Source organism: Ciconia boyciana, chromosome 5 (genome assembly GCF_034638445.1).
Source record: "Ciconia boyciana chromosome 5, ASM3463844v1, whole genome shotgun sequence".
NCBI classification, from domain to species: Eukaryota; Metazoa; Chordata; class Aves; order Ciconiiformes; family Ciconiidae; genus Ciconia; species Ciconia boyciana.
In genome coordinates this window covers 53,841,085-53,860,670 of record NC_132938.1, presented here as the reverse complement: position 1 = coordinate 53,860,670, position 19,586 = coordinate 53,841,085, and the positions used below count along the sequence as shown (strand labels likewise).

The following is a 19,586-nucleotide window of genomic DNA, read 5'->3' as shown; positions in this document are numbered from 1 at the left end:
TTATTGCTTAGAGAGGGCACGAACTCTCTTTCACGCTTCATAAAGCAAGATGCTTCTTGGCAGAAAGATACCTGTAGGCTTACACGACTGGAATCTGAGTTGTTGTTATACTTTCGTCTTACAAAATCATGAAAATGGAACGTATAATATCAGCTCCAGCAACCCAAACATTCCAAACTGATATAACAGCTTAACCTTATAATAAAATAAACAGAGGTACGCATTGACTGAACCATCACTCACTAGCCCTCAGAGGGACTTTTTCACCTTCCTCTTCAGACATGGCAGCACCTTCCCTTCTCATGCCCTTCAGCAGGCACTGGCTTTCCTCCAGGAGATTCCGAGGTCCAGCCTGCTCTCCCAGTGGCCGATGACAGGCCCTGAGTTCGCAGAGGCAGCCCTGAGTTGTATTTGCACAGGGAAATGAAATGGAGCTCCCTCAAGGACCAAGTCTTGGTCTGGTTGCAGTTCAAGCGAGGATGACGACACTACAGGCAGCCAACACCTCCAGCTTCCCCTTTTTGGCAGGCCCATGGCCGGGGCAGCATTGTGTCAGGTGCTAGCTGCTGTGCTTTCCATAGGTGACTCCTAAATTAATGAAGGACCCTCATGTTAAATAAATATACATGCAGTGCAATGCATCATCTCTTCCAGGCAGCCAGTTCGAGTCCCAGGTTTTTAGAAATACCCAGGTGAACCTTAAACCAGCCCCACAAGTCTTGCTTGCTGGAGGGAATAGTTGGGCTTTTTTAAATCCTCTAACAATGATGAAGCCTTAAGGCAAGAAAACCCTTAGTTTCTCACGGTGCAAAGTACAATTAAAGCGGACTTTGCACCACGAGGTCCTTTGTCAGACTTTGGATGGATGTGACAAATAGCTCAACTTAGCTGGTTTCTCCCCATCTGCCCCCAGCTCAGGGAAAAGCTCTCTGCTGCCTGTCGCCTCAAATATTAATAAATTTATCCAAGAAAATGCAATAAAGTGCTGCCTTTTGTTTTCTTTTTTTTTTCTGAATTCACATACTGAGTATCTGCATTCAGCTTTTGGTGTCTGTTACTAGCCTGAGGAATATTTCCTTGTATTACTTTGAGGGCTGGATTTTCCAAAACAGAGATGAAACACTGTTCCTCTGCAAAGTCCAGCAGAGTTTTGGTGTTTACTTCCACGGGGTGAAGGCTCAGGCTTGGTGTGCAGGACTGCACACCGGCTGGCAGAGGCAGCCTGCTCTGGGTTGCACAGGGCACACACCCAAAACTCAGCTTGAGCAGGCGAAATGCAGGCAGTGCACTTGTGCTTTACCCTTTAAAACAGAGCGGGAACACATACGCTGTCACCCAGTAAAAGCAAAAGCAATGCATACCTTGCAGACACTGGGACTGTTTGCTTCTGTATCCTCCCGGTACGTTCATGCAGTTTCCAGTCTGCCAGTGCTATTTCTCTTCTGTACTAGGGCTATCTGAAATTCAGCATTTTAGTTCTCGGAGAATGACATTGATTCCTTCCTGGGCTCTGGTTTTTCACTCTAATCTTGCTTGAAGTTTTCAAATTGATTGCTCGGTCCTGCTTCAACTGGAATAAAAGCATCCCAAATTAATCAGGTAATACAGTATCTCCATAAAGACATGAACAGTCTTAAATTATTTGAAATCTGTCCTAAGATGTCTGAGATGCTTGTAACTTCAACCTGAATTTTGACTCATGAGTAATGTGGAGGATGCCGCCTTTTACACATATTTGACCTTCTCTCAGATTTTCTGTTTGATTTTGTCACTGAGCGGCTCCAAAAGTTGAATTTAATCACGAGATCCACTAATCTTCTGTTTGAAGGTATGTTAAAGCCAGTTAAGCTGGCTTTAAGAAAGCCGCAGAGGAGAGTTAGAAAACCAGCTAAAAGGGTCAACAACTTTAAAGTGTTAAAGCCAATTTAGTAGTAAATTTAGACTAGTTGAGTTCACTGCTTTGAAAGTTGTATGCGATAAAACTGGGGCTGAGGTTTCCACAGGTGCTGTCAATGTAGGGCAGAGCAGGTGTACAGGTGTGTCCCAGCCATGTATTCATTGCTTTAGAAATTGAAAAACTACTGCTTAGATGGCAGATTTATTGGCGAAAGGTAAATCAGCCCCATCCTGTATTTATACACACTTGGCTTTGCAATGAACTCACCTGAACAGATTTAATAGCACTAAACAGGTGGGTAAATGTTTGCAAGTCTAGGCACTAAGGTCCTTCCCACACCAACATCTTCCAGTATTTTTAAGCCACGACTAAATCTAAAAAAAGAGAAATAATTTTAAATAATTTTAAAGATTCCCCTGCCCCCCCAAAAAAATCCAAAAGCACAAAGTCAAAGACCCAAAATAGACCTTTTTCCCCTAGAAGTGATATTTTTCAATCATTTAAGCATTCTGGACATTTTTTAAATGGTTTTAATTTGTTCCTCATGATCTATTCCTTTACAAAACACACTGGGAAAATGAGGTAAAGGAGGATAAGGAAAAAAACCCACAACTTACTTCGTATGTTTGGCAAAAAGCTATTCCAAACGCAACCATTTATTTCATTTAGAAACATATCTGTAATTGTTTAGGAAGCACTACTCCTGACATTTCACAATGAATACAAATAAAAAATAAAACCTACAAACATTTATAAAAACATGCTTACAATAAAGCTGTAGAGGCCTTTAAAATGTCAAGTATTTTTGGTAAACTCACTGTAAGGTTGGGTTTTTTTGGTTCACCTAAAAAAATTCATAAGCTTAAATGTGCATCAGCACTACAAGTATTTGATTACTCCTTATGGTGTATTCATTAGAAATTTGTTTAGCTTTGCTTTAGACATCTCAAACAATAGTTTCCACTGCTTCCTTGACAGCCCAAAATATTCTAGAGTCTACTACAACAGCCAGAAAGACTTCCTGATCGTCAGCCAAAATTCCCTTTTCTTTACATCATCTCACTACTCCTGATTATACATGTCTTTGTATATAAAGTTCTCCCACAGTAAGAATTAGACTCTTTCAAAGCACTCGCCACCAGAAAAGTTACGCTTCACTCATCTCCAGCCCGCTCTACACATAGGTGTCTACTGCCTTCCTCATGACTGTACCTTAAAATCTTCTATTCTTGTGCTTTTAAATGCCTTCCAGCTGTCACCAACTTTCTGCTAACACGGGGCTAAGGGGGCTAGAGGTAGCTGAGATACTGGAGCCATTTGTGAGCGGTGTAGTAAGTCCAGGGCACTGGAATTTCTGTTGCTGTTTATGAAAAAAGCTCTGCGGACACCCCTAACGAAAGGCAGCAGACAGTGGGGTTTGCATGCTAAAGGTTGTATCCTCTCCAAATGCAGATTGAACCAGAAGTATTCGCTTGTGTGCTGCTTTTGGCTGGGAGAGAGTTAATTTTCTCCACAGTGGCTAGTATGGGGCTGTGTTTTGGATTTGTGCTGAAAACAGTGTTGATAACACAGGATGTTTTCGTTACTGCTGAGCAGTGCTTACACAGCGTCAAGGCCTTTTCTGCTCCTCACCCCACCCCACCAGCGAGGAGGCTGGGGGTGCACAAGAAGCTGGGAGGGGACACGGCTGGGACAGCTGACCCCAGCTGACCAAAGGGATATCCCTGACCATAAGGCATCATGCTCAGCATATAAAGCTGGGGGAAGAAGAAGAAAGGGGGTTGACGTTTGGAGTGATGGCGTTTGTCTTCCCAAGTACCCATTACGCTGATGGAGCCCTGCTTTCCTGGAGACGGCTGAACCCCTGCCTGCCCATGGGAAGGAGTGAATGAATTCCTTGTCTTGCTTTGCTTGTGTGTGCAGCTTTTATTTTCCTCATTAAACTGTCTTTATCTCAACCCATGAGTTTTCTCACTTTTACTCTTCCAATTCTCTCCCCCATCCCACCGGGGGGGGAGTGAGCGAGCAGCTGTGTGGGGCTTAGTTGCCAGCTGGGGTTAAACCATGACAAGTTGCCTCTAAAAAAATTGGAAAGTAAGAAGCAAGTAGGATTTTTTTTCCCTTTTACTCCCAAATCACTAAGTCATGTCTAGTTTGAACCTCAGATAACACGTGCTCTTTTAAAAATGCCATTCCTCGCTCTCAACTGACCACACAAAATCAGAAGCAGGGGAAAAAAAAAAGCTCCAAGCTCATCCTCTCTGCTTACATTAACTTTGTAGACATACAATCCAAACTCATCCTGCATAAATAAATAAGAAAGTATAATAATATATAGTATTATTATATAAGCACAATAAAGCATAAAAAGTAACAAATCTGGGCACAAAATTTGAAAATAGAGTAGCAAAGTTTTGCTGGTTACCTAAAACATGTTTGGAAAATTTGGAATTGTCAAAATTTTTCTCTTTAGAGAAAGAAACAGTTACACCTGTAATCTGCAAGCTGTGTTTGCCAAGCGGCAGACAAACTTATTTTGTGGTAATTAACACATCTAGAAAACTAACCACATCCTAATGTAACTCATTTTGCCTGCAGCTTCCCTCTTTTATACAGTGCAAAGGAACACACTTCCTTGACTTGAAAAAAATAGTTGTGGTGGTGTCTTTGTTTTGAAGCACTTGTAGATATCTCCATTGGTAACTCTCCTCTCTGCTCCTGCTTCTCTGCTGGGCCATCAGCTGTGAAAAGTCTCCACTTACCAATAATCTCTTCTGACCCTGCTGCGTGCTGTGGGGGAACAGGTAACTTTCACAATAAGTTAAGCAGCCTGCAATGTGCTCATTTGCTGTGAATTTTTTTTTGCCTTTGCTACTCTGAGGATGCAAAGTAGATGTTTTGACTTTTGAGGAGAAAGCAGCAAAGGCAGTTTGCTCTTTTCAGGGTGAATTAAGTGCAAGCTTTCCCAGTTTCTGAACAAAGAGCCTCTCCCTCTAAAGTGAAAGCTGATGATACATCTGCCCTCAAGCATATGTTTTCAAAGGCAAGATGACTAAATAGGGGGGTGTTTTTATTGCAAGGTTATGTAGTAGCACTTACTCATTAAAAAAAAGTCCCCTTTCTTTCCTAGTGCGGATGATCTGTGTTGCATGTTTTATTACTAACACTCTGAATCTGGTGGATATAAAAGAATGGTAAATGACATGCAAGGTCTACTTTAAGGCCAAAATGAGAAAGTGTTGTGCTTTGGGTGAGGAGGTGGATGGTTGTTTTAGTTTCTTTTAGCCAGTACATTTAAATCTTAGCTGAGCTCGTAGATCTCTCTTATTAAGGTGCAATATCTGCAGAGTTTAAAAGCTTACTTTTGGTTGAAAGCAGCCTTAGCTGTTCACCTTTCCTGCACCATCCTTGTTGTACAACCAAACTCATGAGTATTTTCTTTTGTTGCCTGTTACACCGACAAACAAATAGAGCCTTCCTGTTACATGATTCCTAGCTACAACAGAAGGAAAAAAAATCACATGAAAACCTAACAAAGTAATTTCAAGTTTTCTTTTGGCTTCTGTACAAGAAACTGAGAATTTGATGACAATTTTATCAAAACAACAGTGTAGACTGGTTTCCATAGCAAATTTTCCTTCTAAAATAACTTGGGTCAATTATCTACGCAACTAGGGTAATAGTTAACGAGAAAAATCACAACAGTTTGGCAATTGTCATGATTTGGTCTTGGAGGAAGGTCTCCATAAGCAATAGAGGCTGAGCAGGGCAGGCTTGAACAAAATTGCTGCTCAAGACAGCAACTATCTTCTGTTACAGTATATGATTTTAGATTTGCACTCTGAAAAACACTTTACAAAAATGGCCTGAGTTTGGAGTCACAAGAAAAATAAATGAAAGCTGAAAGTTCTTAATATGCCTGAAAAAGTCAAGCCGTCTTTCTGGAGATACACAAGGAGGAACTGCAGGTTTAACTGTCTTTGTCCACATCTGAATATTGTGGCTGACAAATGCAGAACAAAAAGCTGTGACTAATGCAATGCTTGCAAAGTACAAGACATCATGGCTTAGTGTAATATGTCCTTTGCATTGTACAAGCACGTCTTTCAAAAACAAGCATATGGTGCGCTTTTGTAAAGGGAGTTGAGTTACTCATCTCTAAAACAACACGGTGTCTTTCCTTTCAGGGATCCAGCATGCCACAGTACAAGCTGACATACTTCAATCTGCGAGGACGAGCAGAAATCAGCCGCTACCTGTTTGCCTATTCGGGCAAGAAGTATGAAGACCACAGGATAGAAGCAGCAGACTGGCCCAAAATCAAACCAAGTAAGTAGCATGGGATCTTATATCAGAAGCTCCGCTAGAAATGCTATCAAAAAGCAAAGCACTTGAAGAGGTACCTATATGTTTCATAAGCAGAAATACATTTAATTCTTGGCTTTAATTAAGCCTATGGGAATTTTACTGTCTAGACAGCCAAAATGTCATTCCTGATGCTCTCACAGAAGTCCAGATTCAAATCTTCAGACAATCTAAAATGACTCACCTGCTGTCACCCAGCTGGGCTTTTACTCCTTAGCAATTCAGTTCCACTTTTGTCTGCCTAAAGCTAACCAAAGTATGCTAATCTTCTCAGGTTCTTTGGAGGATATGGTCTCAAAGACCACATCGCAGCCTTCACCCTGGATTTAGAAATTCAAATTGGAAATAAGTGTCTAGAAGGACACTCCTATGCAACCAGAAAGTTCTTCAGAGAGGAAAAGTGATGAGAGAAAAAAAAAAAATCAGCTGATATAGCAAAGAGAAAACAAAAGGATCAAAAGAGATGGTAGAAAATTGTTCCTAAGAACAAGCCCTACCAGCTCTTCCAAGAGTACTCTGCAGACTACTATACCCCACCATTTCATGTTTTTTAGTTAAAGTAACCTCTTTCCAGCTGTTAAAGCTATTTGTTATTTCTGTTCATTAAATTAGCCTTAGTTCAAATGAAACAGATCTTGAGTTTGGAGACTGGGGATATGAAATCAGAGATGTCTGTGTCTTCCTTTCATGGATTTGGCCCATATTTTGTTACACAGGCTATGACTTTTCACATCCAGAATGAAGAATAACACCTTTAGTTTGGGGAGAAGGCACAACTAATGCACAAGGTGATTTCTATTAATCAAGCAATGTTTCTTGATAGGCTTTCACACCATTTAATAAGCCCAGACAGTGGGCTACCAAATTCTTGTAGGGTGCAGTTAAATTTGGTCTTTCCCATAATGTTTGCAGTGACTTGAACGACAAATACTCAAGCACTGCTGCTCTCCAAGTGGCAGCTGAAACCATCTGTGGTGCTCAAATCTAGAAAACACTAACAACCCACAGAGTGGAGTGTAAATGAAGCAGTGACAATGGGATATTTTCAGTTAGGGATGACTGACTTTGGAAACCTTTTCTTTGTAAGAGCTTAAGCCTGTTGACCATGTGGTATAGCTTATTTCTCTCCCATCGCAGTTCTCAGGGAAGCAGGGTAGAAACCAAAGGTGAGATTGAGAATTTAGATGGACTGAGGAAAGCTCTGCATAGGCCTTTTTCATACTTGACTATGCACATATTCACATGTACACACACCCACTTATGTCCTGAAACAAAGTTCAGAGAATATTAGCGAAGTATAATTCTATGTAGAGCTTTGCATACTGATTTTTAAGTAAGAGAAATTAAAAAGACAAAGCACAAGTAGTGACTTAAAGGCTACAGAGGCATTCATATCCTAGGATAAGATGTTCTAACAGTAGTTCTATCAGCCAAAGTAAAGGCATTGCATCTCTCTCTGGATATTGATGATGTCCCCAATGTCCGGGCCAGCGCAAGAAACAAAGCAGGAAAATCCTTCCTATGCTTTTCTTCAGTGCTCACATCATGAACCTCCCAGTGAAGTTTTATATGTACTTTACTTGTTCACTACAGTGTATGTCTAGCTGCAACGCCATTACCACCAAAACACTGGGAGCACAGGCACCCTAGAAATCCTAAGCCATACAGTTGGTAGCTGTATCTGCTGCATTAACAAATGCTGGTTAAGTCATTTAACCGTTGGATGTCTTTGTTTTTCTTTGTGATGTGAAAGGTTTGTTAGCAGGTTTACCAAGGGTTAATTAAGATTTTTCGTTTTCTCTGCATAATGGCCTTTCATAGCAGCCTCTACTATGACTGATCCCTAGATGAAATTCCAAAGCAGATAAGAAGTTTAGTAAAATGTGGGAGCTGCTGCTCTCAGATTTGTGAAATCATCTGTGCAAAATTTATGCTGGCTTAAGAGTTATTTGAATTTCAGGCTTCTGTAGACACCCAGTCAGTGGATGGGAACTGGAATGTATCATGCTAATTGACCAGGAAAACGTGCGCCTACAAAGCAATAGTTGCATGCATGTCTGAAAATGCTATTACATCTCATACCAGGATGCTAAACTTTTGCTCCTGGAAGGCTCCCTGAATCCCAGCTCAAGCACTAATGTAATGGTGGCATTTGCCACCAGTGACATCTGCATTGCAGACAATATGCAAGTTAAGAGGTTCATCAACTAAAACAAGAGTAAAGGTAAGGCTGCCCAGGGAAGTGGTTGAGTCGCCATCCCTGGAGGTATTTAAAAGACGTTTGGATGTGGTGCTTAGGGACATGGTGTAGTGGTGGTCTTGGTAGTGTTAGGTTTAGGGTTGGACTCGATGATCTTAAAGGTCTTTTCCAACCTATACAATTCTGTGATTCTTTGTATGTGTAACAATGTAATGCTGCTAAGGAAATTGCCCGGAGATCAACTAGCTGATAACTACCTCCTCCGACTCCTCCTTTGTGAAGCAATCGTTACTCATTGTTACTTCCAGACAAAGTAAACTCCCACAGGCAAATCATTCAGCAAAACTCTGAATAAAAGCTAGCAACAGGCTTTGCAGCAAACAGCCTTACACTGTACAACAAGACCAATAGCCACTGCCCCAATCTGCCCAAGGTACCTCAACACTGACTTTGCAGGCCATGACGCAACGCCAGAAATGGTTGCCTCCTAGCTAGGGACTAGGTGGTATAGGGTTTGTGTGTCTTTACACTACAGCAGTATTGCATACAGCAGAGATGCACCATTTGCCATAAGGAAAACAAACCACGTGCATTCTCTACTATCCTGAACTTTCAAAACGCGCCTCAGCTCCCTCCGTGGAGGCAGGGATTGAAGAGGAAAAAGCACCAGTCCTCAGGAAAGCAGGTAACAGGATCCTTGGCAAAAAAGTTCAATTACTGTTGTGTTCAACAGTAAATATGAAAGGAGGGGATCCATCCAGCCCATTGCACATACAAAGCCATAGTTCACTCTGCTGAGAGATCTTCTACACTACTGTCGTTCATATTCTGTATTCAGATCTTTCTTATGAAGCTCAGGATTTTGGGTTTTTTCCCATTTTGTCTGGACTGGGTCTACTTTAAAAAGAGATGAAATAAAGTAGCAGATTCTAGTCAGTCTCATCCTGGTGAAAACCAAGGGGTGGTAAGTGTTTAGCAATGATAAGGGGAATTACAGCTGCATTTGATGTAACAGCAGCTAATGTAATAGCAATGTGGTACACCACTTATTTTGCAACCTTCAAAAATCATTAAAATTGGTCCAATTAATTGAACTAATTACATAATTATATATTGAAGTGAGATTAGAGAAATACCAGACAAATTGCTATGCACACTTGCATACAGCATGTTTGCATTTACCCACTTGCCTGTGAAAGATCTGAAACCAGTTTTGACTGCAGAGTCTGCAAGTACAACATAATGTCCCTCTTTTCAAAAACTTCAAGCATGACGAAGTAAGATAAAGGAAAAAATACTTAGGAAAGAAGTTTGGACAAGGAGAGCACTTCATGTTTCTTGAGCTACTAAGGGAACAAATCAAAGAATTCAAGTTTGTCTAAGAGCATAAGAAGTCAGGTCTCTGCACAGAGAATAGGTTTGCTTCATCAATTTTCACAAAATTAAAGTAAGGTTTTGCAACAAATACCAACCTCCCAGCCAAATCATCATACCATATAAACCAGAAAATACTGTCATTATTCTGAATAAAAGACTTATTTCTCAGTTCTCCTGTAAAATTGATGGGAAAATAGAAAATGTGTGCATTAAGATTAATGTGCAGAAAGGCCCTTTAGAAAGCAGACTTGCAGCTGCCGCAAGTTTAAATTTGACCTGGACTGAGGAGTGTGATAGGCTTTGTTGCTTGTTTTGGCATTTTTTCATGTGGCTCCCCCCTGCACGCTGTCCTCTTAATGGTCCTTCAGGCAAATAAGTAACTCCTCGCTCCTAGAAATAGTCTCGCTTGATTTTGTTTACACCTAAGTGGTGCTTTTTTTGTGCAAGAGGGAGGCATATTATAACATAAACCCCTGTGTCATTTGGCTTATACACTCTGAAATTAAAATTTATGTATCTTAACATTTCTTTTTTTCTCTTCTATCACTAATTAGATAATCTTTGGTAAATTTTCCAGTTGCTGATTTCAGGCAAGGATTGTAGTTTATAATAGTTTATAATATAAAAAGGCTTAAGCAAGCTAGTATGTAAGTATTAGCGTTGACTAGCTTTAGCACAGAATTTTAAAAAACAGACGAATATCAAGCAGCAGCTTTACATTACTCTTCACTCTGTATAAGTCAATAATTATTTAAATAAGTAAAAAACCTCACATTTTACATTTCCTTTTGAACAGACTTTGACTTGTCCCTGCCACCATTTAAACCGTAGTCAATTCAAGGTCTATACACTATCACATAATAGACTCATTCAAGATCTGTATTGCCATATAATAGGCTCCTCACAAAAAGCATCATTGCACTGAAGTCAGGATACACCAGAAAATCCACTGTAATGGTGCACAAAGTTACCATCCCCTTGAGATATTAGGCTAGCACACAGTAACAGCTTTTGTTCTGTGGCTCATTCAGGGAATTTGAAGCAACGGCAATTACACAGACTTTATCATCATAGCAAAGGGTGCTATTGCACTGACGGCTGTAACTGTCCCATAAACTGCTTATGAGGGGTGGAATGGTGCTTGAAAGGTCCTCATGAAACTTGACAGACTAATTATTGCACTGAGAATACTTCCAAGATAATAGATAAATCTTGAGAGGCACCTGACAGCAGACAAGAAGTCCTCAAGGGAGCAGTTGTCCTGTTTCCTGCGTGACTTGCTGCTATGTAGCTCTAGCTAAGATGTGTAAATAGCTACCTTTGGGTAAAAAGTAGAGCTTAGCAATCGCTTCCACGGAGAATATGAGTTGTAATAGCTACCGCACTAAAGCTGGGCTGAGGTTAGATCAGAGCCTAGAACATATGGATTCTGGATGCCTCCAGCTCCAGGCAAATCACTTCCCAGGGGCCTTGCTCCTCTGCCAGCCTTACAAAAAAATGCATCTTTCATATACTTTGCATCTTCCAATAAGAAGTATCCCATATATTTGTTTCTCATGATCCAATTTAAATATGAATGGAAAGGAAAAGCAGTTACGGTTAGTTTTCAAGGCAAAGGAGAACTTATTTTGACAGAGATTATAATGAGAAGCATGGCTGTGACATTTATTTTCCCCCACCATTGACCAATCCAGCTGCCTTACTATTGCATCAATCTAAGCTGCTTGATTGTAAAACTATTAATTATTCACGTTTTGAGGAACAATCAAATGCTTAAACACAGGCTGCTTAGCATCAAGGCCATGGACGATTTCAATACAGGCAGGAGGAAGCATGGGGAAGAGCAGGTCAACTCGGGGGAAACAGGGGAACCTGAACTCATGTCTGGGAGCAAAGCTGAGGTGAGTCAGGATAAATGTGGGGAGGAAAGAACAGAGATGAGGAGGAGAAGAATAATGAAGAAGTTAAGATGAGTGGAAAAGGAAGAAAGAGCTAAGGAAGGAGAAAATTAAAAACTGTATCTGCCTAGGGGCTCCTCTGGGCTGGGGGAGAACAGCGGTGAGAAGCATAGCACAGCACTAAGCTCTGGTTTCTCCAGCAGCCAACCAGCCTGGCTGCCAGGCTTGGACAAAACCGTGCTCAGCTCTGTGTTGTGTTTCCCCTCCCTGTCCTTAACAGAGAAACAGGCCCACATGAGCACCATCCACTGGGTCATGCCCAGGAGGATGAGCTAGGAGCTTATGGGCAAAGGGAAGGCTTGAACGCTAGTGAGAACCTATAGGCATGCCAGGATGGGAATAGCTATCACAGCCCTTAGGGACTTCATGGGATGGAGACAGTTTATACAGATGTCCTTGCTTTTAATACATAACAGGCTTCATCTCCCCTGCTTAGTATCCAGCAGAGACAATATAAACATCACAGTCCTAGTCACAGAAGCCAACCAAAATTAAAGTATGTATAAAAAGGAATTCATCCAACTTCTAAACATTGCACAGATACTTCAGTGAGTCCTTCCTAAAATGAGAAGAGAGACTGCAGATCAGTCTGACGACTTACACTCACCCTCTGTCAAGGTTTTCTTCATGGGGAGTGTAAAGTCTGTGCAGATTTCATTCCAGCATGCAATGCTAAAAAAAATGAATAACCAAGATAACAGGAAAAGCAAGAATTTGCTGATGAAAGTCCAATTTAAAGAAGACTACAGGTTTAGTTATCCAAACAGGCTGCTTTTTAAAAACCCTGTTCCTCTTTTCAGTGAGTTTTCAATCTAAATCCGGAAATCAACACAAGCATTCACAGCGCTTTCTACTTCAGATGAGCAACAAAGCGAGCAGAAACTAAAAGGGAAAGTTCCTATATTTCGTGCATGCCTGATAAATGACGCTGTTTATACGATGACGGCAACAGATTTTTCTAGCTTTCCTTCTTAAAACGTATTTGCTCAAGTGGGAGTCGGAAACTTTGCAAGACAACATTGTTTTGAAAAACATGGAAAGGACATCCATATGGATACACAAGGGTATAAACTGACGTAAGTACGAAGCAGCCCCCTAACCGATCAAGGTTAAAGAAAAACTAGCAAAGTGACATGCACATCCTTGCAGTCTGCACTCCTTTGGCTTAACTGTTCATTCACGATTGCTCTCCAATGCATGCTGTTTCATGATTTGCCCCCCACAACCCTCATTCTACACAAATGAGACCCCTCTCACACTCCAGCTTCATATGCCACCTCTTTCACTTGCTCTTCTAATGTAGGAGCCTGGCAGGAACCGACCTACATGCTTTGTTCATCTGGAGTCACACAAACCATGCTTTTCATCAAAAAATGTGTAAAATTATAGCAGTTTTAATACAATGCTTATACACATGGTACATTCGGACACCCCCAGAGGTTCCTTGAACGTGTGTCGTCAATGAGCAGAGCTGGGGCCAAAAGCACCACAGGATGCTCAAAGCAAGCCACAGAAGCCCATATCCATGAGTCTAAGGGTAACTCTGCTTAAATTCATGTACAGACAGATGGTTTTCTGTTCTAGTTTGGAGCCCCTGAGTAGATGGCCTGGCTGTGGTTTTTGCTGCGCTTCAAAAAACGAGCTACGGACAATGTGTCTAGAGACCACATTGAGGTCATTTGTCAAACCCTGACCTTGCCTCCAGCAATCAAACTGCGCCCGTCCAGTGTGAAGGCTCTTCTCATCCTTCCTTAGGATAAACTGCGTGACACAAATCCACCCCCCTCTTGTCCACTTGGAAAAGGAAGTCTCCGGTTTTCACAGGGAACACATTCCTGCCCACAACAGCCAAATTTCTATATACAATCAATCTCCTGGTTTTGCTATGAATTTATCAATATAGGAAATTGTTCTTTTAAGTTACAAGAGCAAAAAGATACTTCACTGCAGGTCACTAAAAGCTTTTGTCTTGCTACATGAATTTTGGATAACGATGTTTCGAAGGCAAAGAGATTTTTTTTTTTTCCCCTAAACTTTTCCGGACTGAAAATGCAACTTTATAAGCCGTTATACCTTCTGCTCCAATACGGAGGAGATGTACTAGAAATATTTTCTGCCCCTTGACTGTTCTTTGCTACTTTCTTCAGCTGTAAAGCAGCCTGGATATCTGCCATACTTTCTGGTGTGCAAGAATAGCATGCCCTGCACCCAAGAAGAAACGACAGATCTTTACAATGATCTGCACAGAACAAGTGTGCTTTCTTCAAACCTCTCAGAATTGCGCTCATTTACAGCTTATTAACTCAATACTTGAGAAAAGTCTGTGTATAATCATATACATAGTCTATCAGCAAGAAAAGAAAAATCTACGTTTATATTCAAATCATTTTTTTTTCCTGTTCTTTATAAGAAAAAATCAAATGTCATTTTGAACACACAAGAAAGGAAGGAATATCTCCCATTTACCACCATCTGTTATGCTTTAAATGGTCCATTGTTTAGTAATAATGGCAATAGATATGCTGCCTCTTAGCAAAAAAACCTCAAGCCTCATTATAAATCAAAGCATAATGCCTTTTGGACATTTAAGGCTTGCAGGACAATGTGCAATAAAATCTGCTCTAATTTATTAATTTTATACTTGCATTATGAACCATGCAAGTGTATGGATATTTCTATTGCACAGAAAACAAAGCTGTATTTGTGTATTCTTAATTGTAAACTCAGTTTCTTTTCCAGGAAAGAATAACCAGGTCTTAATCAAAATAGCTCAGCACTGAGGTGGAAGCACTTTGTAGGCATTACTCATGTTTTCAAGGAATGAACAGCAATCCCTTGAATTCTGTGAACTGCTAGGAAAAAAAAAAGTGAATGCAGAAATGGCCAGATTCCTGAGAAACAGAACATGAGAGATTACTACCACTCTGCCACCCAGCTGCCTTTCACACCTTAATCCATGTTCCTCAGCTGTCAGAAAGATGCCTCCCTCCTTTTGCTGTAATCAAGGGTTTCTTAAAAAAATAACATATTTATACAAACAAACCGGCTTTAATTTTCCTTCTGGTGACCAACAAAGTGAAACATCAGTCAAAGCTATGGCTTTTAGACTTTCCCCGTATGTAAACATGGCAGAAAAGGGTCTGTTTGGTTTCTAGATGAAGCAATTGTAGTTTCCCAACCTAAGCAGCGATCGTCATCATGTTTTGACAGTTATTGCTACAGAGACTGGCTTAGTCAGTTGACCTAGTCAAAACTGCATCAGCCCAGTGGCACTCCTACTGGGGCCTCCGAAAAAGGCTGGTTAACTCCTTCAGGGGCAGCAGTCATTGCTCCTGAGCTGGCTACACTTCTGCTGTTACCTGTTGTCAGGCATTGGTGTACAGCCTTGTGTGGTCTGGGGGGATCTGAAGACAGCTGTAGGCTGACCACGCTGGCACGTCCAGCAGTCACGCGCGCTCTCATCCCCTTTACTCGCACTTGCTTGGAACATGCGCTGGCATCCTGCATAAGCAAACGTTATTTCACAGCTCCGTGGCTTTGGAGGCAGCGATACTCAGGGCACTCTGCACCGTTAATGCACAGCGCAGAACCAAGGCTTTTCTCATTTTTACAACCAGAGAGCTTTTTAGTTTAGCATTTGAAGATGCATGTTTTCCTTTCTGGCTTCTCAATGAAGCAATACATGGACTTGCCAGGACCTTGCTGCTCTCTGGATAACAAACATATGAAGTCCTCTGTGCAACAAGTCTACTATTGTTTCAATAACAACTAGCAGTGCACGCTTTCTCTCTGGGGTACAGCAGCTAATGCTCTTTGAGCTCTCTTGCTTCTGCTAGTCATCAGCATCAAAATTTATACCAGCTTCACAGTGTGCTGAACTTAGGGGGGGGAAAGTAGTTATCATGAATACTGTATTCAGATGCAGAAAAAAAAATGCACAGAGGAGTCCTGGATGTCTTGTGCAGCTGCCAAACTAATTTTGCAGATACAGGTCTGACATCTAAGAGCCCCTACCTAATGTGATTCACATACTGCAAGCTAAACCATAGAGCCAGGTGGCAGTGTTCTTCATTGATGATGTCGCTTTGATAAACAGGTCACAAATGTATGAGGTTTCATTATTTTTCCCTTTTTATTAAGAACTAAAAAAACCTCGTGGAAGAGAAGTGTCATTCCCGTTGTCCCATAAAGGCAGTTCTCCTGGGTTTGAAAGCACCTTGCATGTTGCCAATAACAAACGTTCTCACTTCCGCTACCGCCTTTTTACGTTGCAAGACAGTCTTAAGATGGGCATACATCTTATTTACATAAAGTGTAATCCAGATGAAAATTGGGTACAAAGCATTTGGCTATGACCAGCACTTGCAATCACGTACTTGGAATTTATGAAATAGCATCCTTTGAAATGCAGAGATTTAAAGTTCCTCTGGTGAACAATACTGGGTTCCCACGAACAGATTCTCAGTGCCCTAAGCACGACGGTTTTTCCCAGCTTAAGCTTTGCTCTGAGGTTCCAGCCCCATTTGATATCACGCCAGCAGCTTCTCGAAAACATGTCAGAACAGCAGTCCAAGTTTTCACGTACATTATGCTACTAAATTAATAACTGAAAAATAAGATTTATTTCCTATCTCAAACTCTCTTACAGATATCCATGATGCCTGCTTAGTTTGTCTTCCCCTATACTTAAAGTCTGGAGGCTTCTTCCCCATGATTGACTGAATTTTTTTTTTTTTGAGTGCAAGCCAAGTCAAGTAAATTTGAGTATCTTCTTAGCATTTGCAGTTCAGTGTGAAAGTTATATTTGTCTCTTGGTGATGACTGTCGAGTGAAATGTTTTGTCACAATATAAGTTCTGAAATACAGATACTGCTCTGAATCACTGCTTCTGAATTTAAAACAAGTGTAAATGAAAAAGCACCTTTGTAGTCTTTACCTTTGTAGTCTTTACTCTTACTTCATACCCCAGCTGGATCCTGCACTACAAAATGTTCAGTAGTACTTTGCTTAATATTGGCAGGCACTCTCCTGGGAAGGAAAAAGCAGGGAAGAGAAGGAAAAACCAAGATTCCACTGAAAAGTTTCCCTGCATAAAGAGTTCAGGATATCTAGGAGCACATTCAGCCTTTACAGCACAAGGCTAGGAAATAGGAAATGCAAAACCTGGTTTCTATGCTGTAGTTGCCTTCTTGCAGTGTGACCTGATTATATGCTTAACCTTACTTTTTTTTTAGTCCATGCATTTCCCTACAGAAACACTGTGAAACTGTTAAGTGCAGTAACAATGCATGGTGGTAAAAGTGCAACTATTACCGACTCCCACTGTTAAGGGCTATGATTTAACTTTTGGTTGGTTTGTCTTTTTTTCTTTCTCCTCCAAGCTATCCCATTTGGCAAAATCCCCATTCTGGAAGTAGACGGAGTTACCATTCACCAGAGCCTGGCAATAGCAAGATACCTTGCCAGAGAATCAGGTAACACATATTTGACTATTTTCTTGCTCTGTTCTGCACCCACCTTTAATGCTCAGGAAAAATACATCCACAGCAAAAACAGAAACAAACCAACACCTTGGCAAGCCCAACCAAGGAGAAGTCAACACCAGCATGGCAGTACTGGTACTAGTGCTTTTCCCAGGCACAAACAGCTAGTGGTTATCAGCCTCTCGTTGCATCTGTAGTTTGTCTGCCGGCACCAAGTGCGGACCACAGAAACGCAGCGTACCACATAGGATGCTGTTAGAGACGCCACTCAAAGAGCGATGGTTTAAAAAGCACCAAGGAGTGCTGTGTGGTGGCATGCCTGTCTTCAGCGGCCTTCCTTACCATAATTTGGTGCCAATTTTGCTCGCTGGGCTGGGGCTGCTGTGGCAATCCTGATGAGATCTCAGGCTACATCCCCTGCGGTTCCAAGATCAGAAAGAAGAAACAGAACAAGGCACATTCACTAGGATGCTGTACGCAGGGTTTTGAGTCACTCAAACGTCACGTAGAAAGTAAAAGAAAAAAAAACAGACAAAAAGAAGATTCAAAGTAACAACCTGTAGTATATTGTGAAATGCTACGATGTTCAGAGCTGAAGTCATGTGGCTGAGCTCCGTATTTGCGTTGTTAAGTGTATACACCTAAAAGAAAATTCAGAAATAATCCCCCTTACGTCTGATTGAGTTTCCCTTCTGCATACGATACCTGGGGTTTGGGCTGACTTCTCCAGCCGATAGACTTTATTGACCTGTCGCTGCATGCCAGGAAGCGTGTACCTGTGGCTTCCCTAAGGCTCTCAGGGCAGTTTCCCCTCGAGCTAAACTTTGAGCTGCCAGGCTAACCAGAGAGATGATCAGGAGGAGGAGGAGGTTTTGGAAGCATTAGAGATTATCACAGTCAGCAGGCAGAGCACTCCGAAGCAGATTTAGGCAACAATTCTGAGCTGGCAGAGAGATTAGATCAGATGGTGACACCACTTACATCTTTAAATACTTACATGCTATGGAAGTACTCGACCGGTTAAAGTGACATAAGACTTTGTAATGCAAGTAAATCAAAGTAGTCAGGGCTTGCTTTAGGTCAGCAAGCTGTCATTCAAAACCATCTGCAAAACGGGTCTGGTCAAAGGTTTGTGGTGTGCTGAACGTCAGCAAATTGAAGAGGGGGGCTGGGAAGCGAGTACTATCCTACTTTTTTTACACTCCGAACAAAACAATGTAACCTGCCTTTCAAAATACCTCACATTTTCCAACTGAGGAAACAGGCAGAAGTGCAGAGCCCTATTCTTCAAGGCGCTAGCACAACGTATTTTCAAGCATGTCTGCAATACTGTGGTTCCTGCCAATTTCCTCCATCCTTGATACAATCTACTACTTGCAAGAGAAGAGAATGACGAGCATCCACCTGGTAATGAAAAATTATGAGAAAGCCTGCATTCCACCCACGCTGCCTCCCTCCCCGTCTCCTGTCGGGAGGCTGATCTGGAGCTGCGCTCCTTTTACAGCCTGAAGTTCTGATGTAGGCATTCCCCCAACGCCTTTTCCACCGGTTTGCGACAGCCACAAAGGCTAGGGTTCTGGTAAATGCTTGCAAACTCAGACCATGCTGTTCTCCTTTTGGTGTTAATCATGCTGTCGGCTACAGCAGGAAAAAAAAGCATGCATGGAAGAGGAAAGAAAAAATAGTTAAATTCATAGTGAAAACTTGCTACTTCTGCTGTTAAGCCTGCAGAATTGTTATTAAGCCTTTATAATTAAGAAATGGCATTCTTAGGTGCCTGTCACTAACAACTCTTTACCGAAGGCTCACAGAACTTGATGTCCAAAAGGAGAGGCACATCCCTTGCCTTCAAAAGCATAAAGTTTCAGTAAGGGAGATGACTTGGCAGAGGAAGGGCATATGGTTTATGGGAGCCACAGAGCTTCCAGGTGAGGCTTAAAGAACTGAGAGAGGAAGAGAAGGATGACCTGAACCAGCACAGAGGTGAATGCATGAACGCAGGTCGGTGGAACGAGAGTGAGGGGGAAAAAGTAGTAGCATTGAGAAGACTGCAGGCAAGCCGAAGGATAACAGGGGAGGAAAGCAGATTTGTAAACAAGACAAGGTTTGGCTAAGGTACCCGATTACCATGAAGTAACCTCCCTTCTCATGCTTGCTTCCCACAGGTCTGGCAGGTCAGACGCCTGTGGAACAGGCACTAGCTGATGCCATTGTGGACACCATAGATGATTTCATGACACTGTTCCCTTGGGCAGAGAAAAACCAGGATGTGAGAGTAAGATAATCACTAATTTAAACAAAGATAG

At 41.6% G+C, this 19,586-nt stretch overlaps 1 protein-coding gene across 3 annotated transcripts in view; it reads left to right on the top strand.

Annotated features, from left to right (window-relative positions):
- The window catches only part of HPGDS (hematopoietic prostaglandin D synthase), a 33,159-nt gene that overhangs the window by 6,363 nt on the left and 7,210 nt on the right, over positions 1-19,586 (top strand). For 2 of the 3 annotated variants that reach the window (XR_012042448.1, XM_072861204.1), the window contains exons 2-4: positions 6,085-6,226; positions 17,179-17,271; positions 19,446-19,555. Coding sequence is in view for 1 of the 3 variants with exons in the window: in XM_072861204.1 (XP_072717305.1) it covers positions 6,085-6,226; positions 17,179-17,271; positions 19,446-19,555 (345 nt within the window). In the remaining 2 variants the exon portion in view is untranslated. Of the gene's footprint in view, positions 1-4,638; positions 4,702-6,084; positions 6,227-17,178; positions 17,272-19,445; positions 19,556-19,586 lie in introns of all 3 variants that reach the window. The other variant, XR_012042449.1, reaches the window with a different exon arrangement.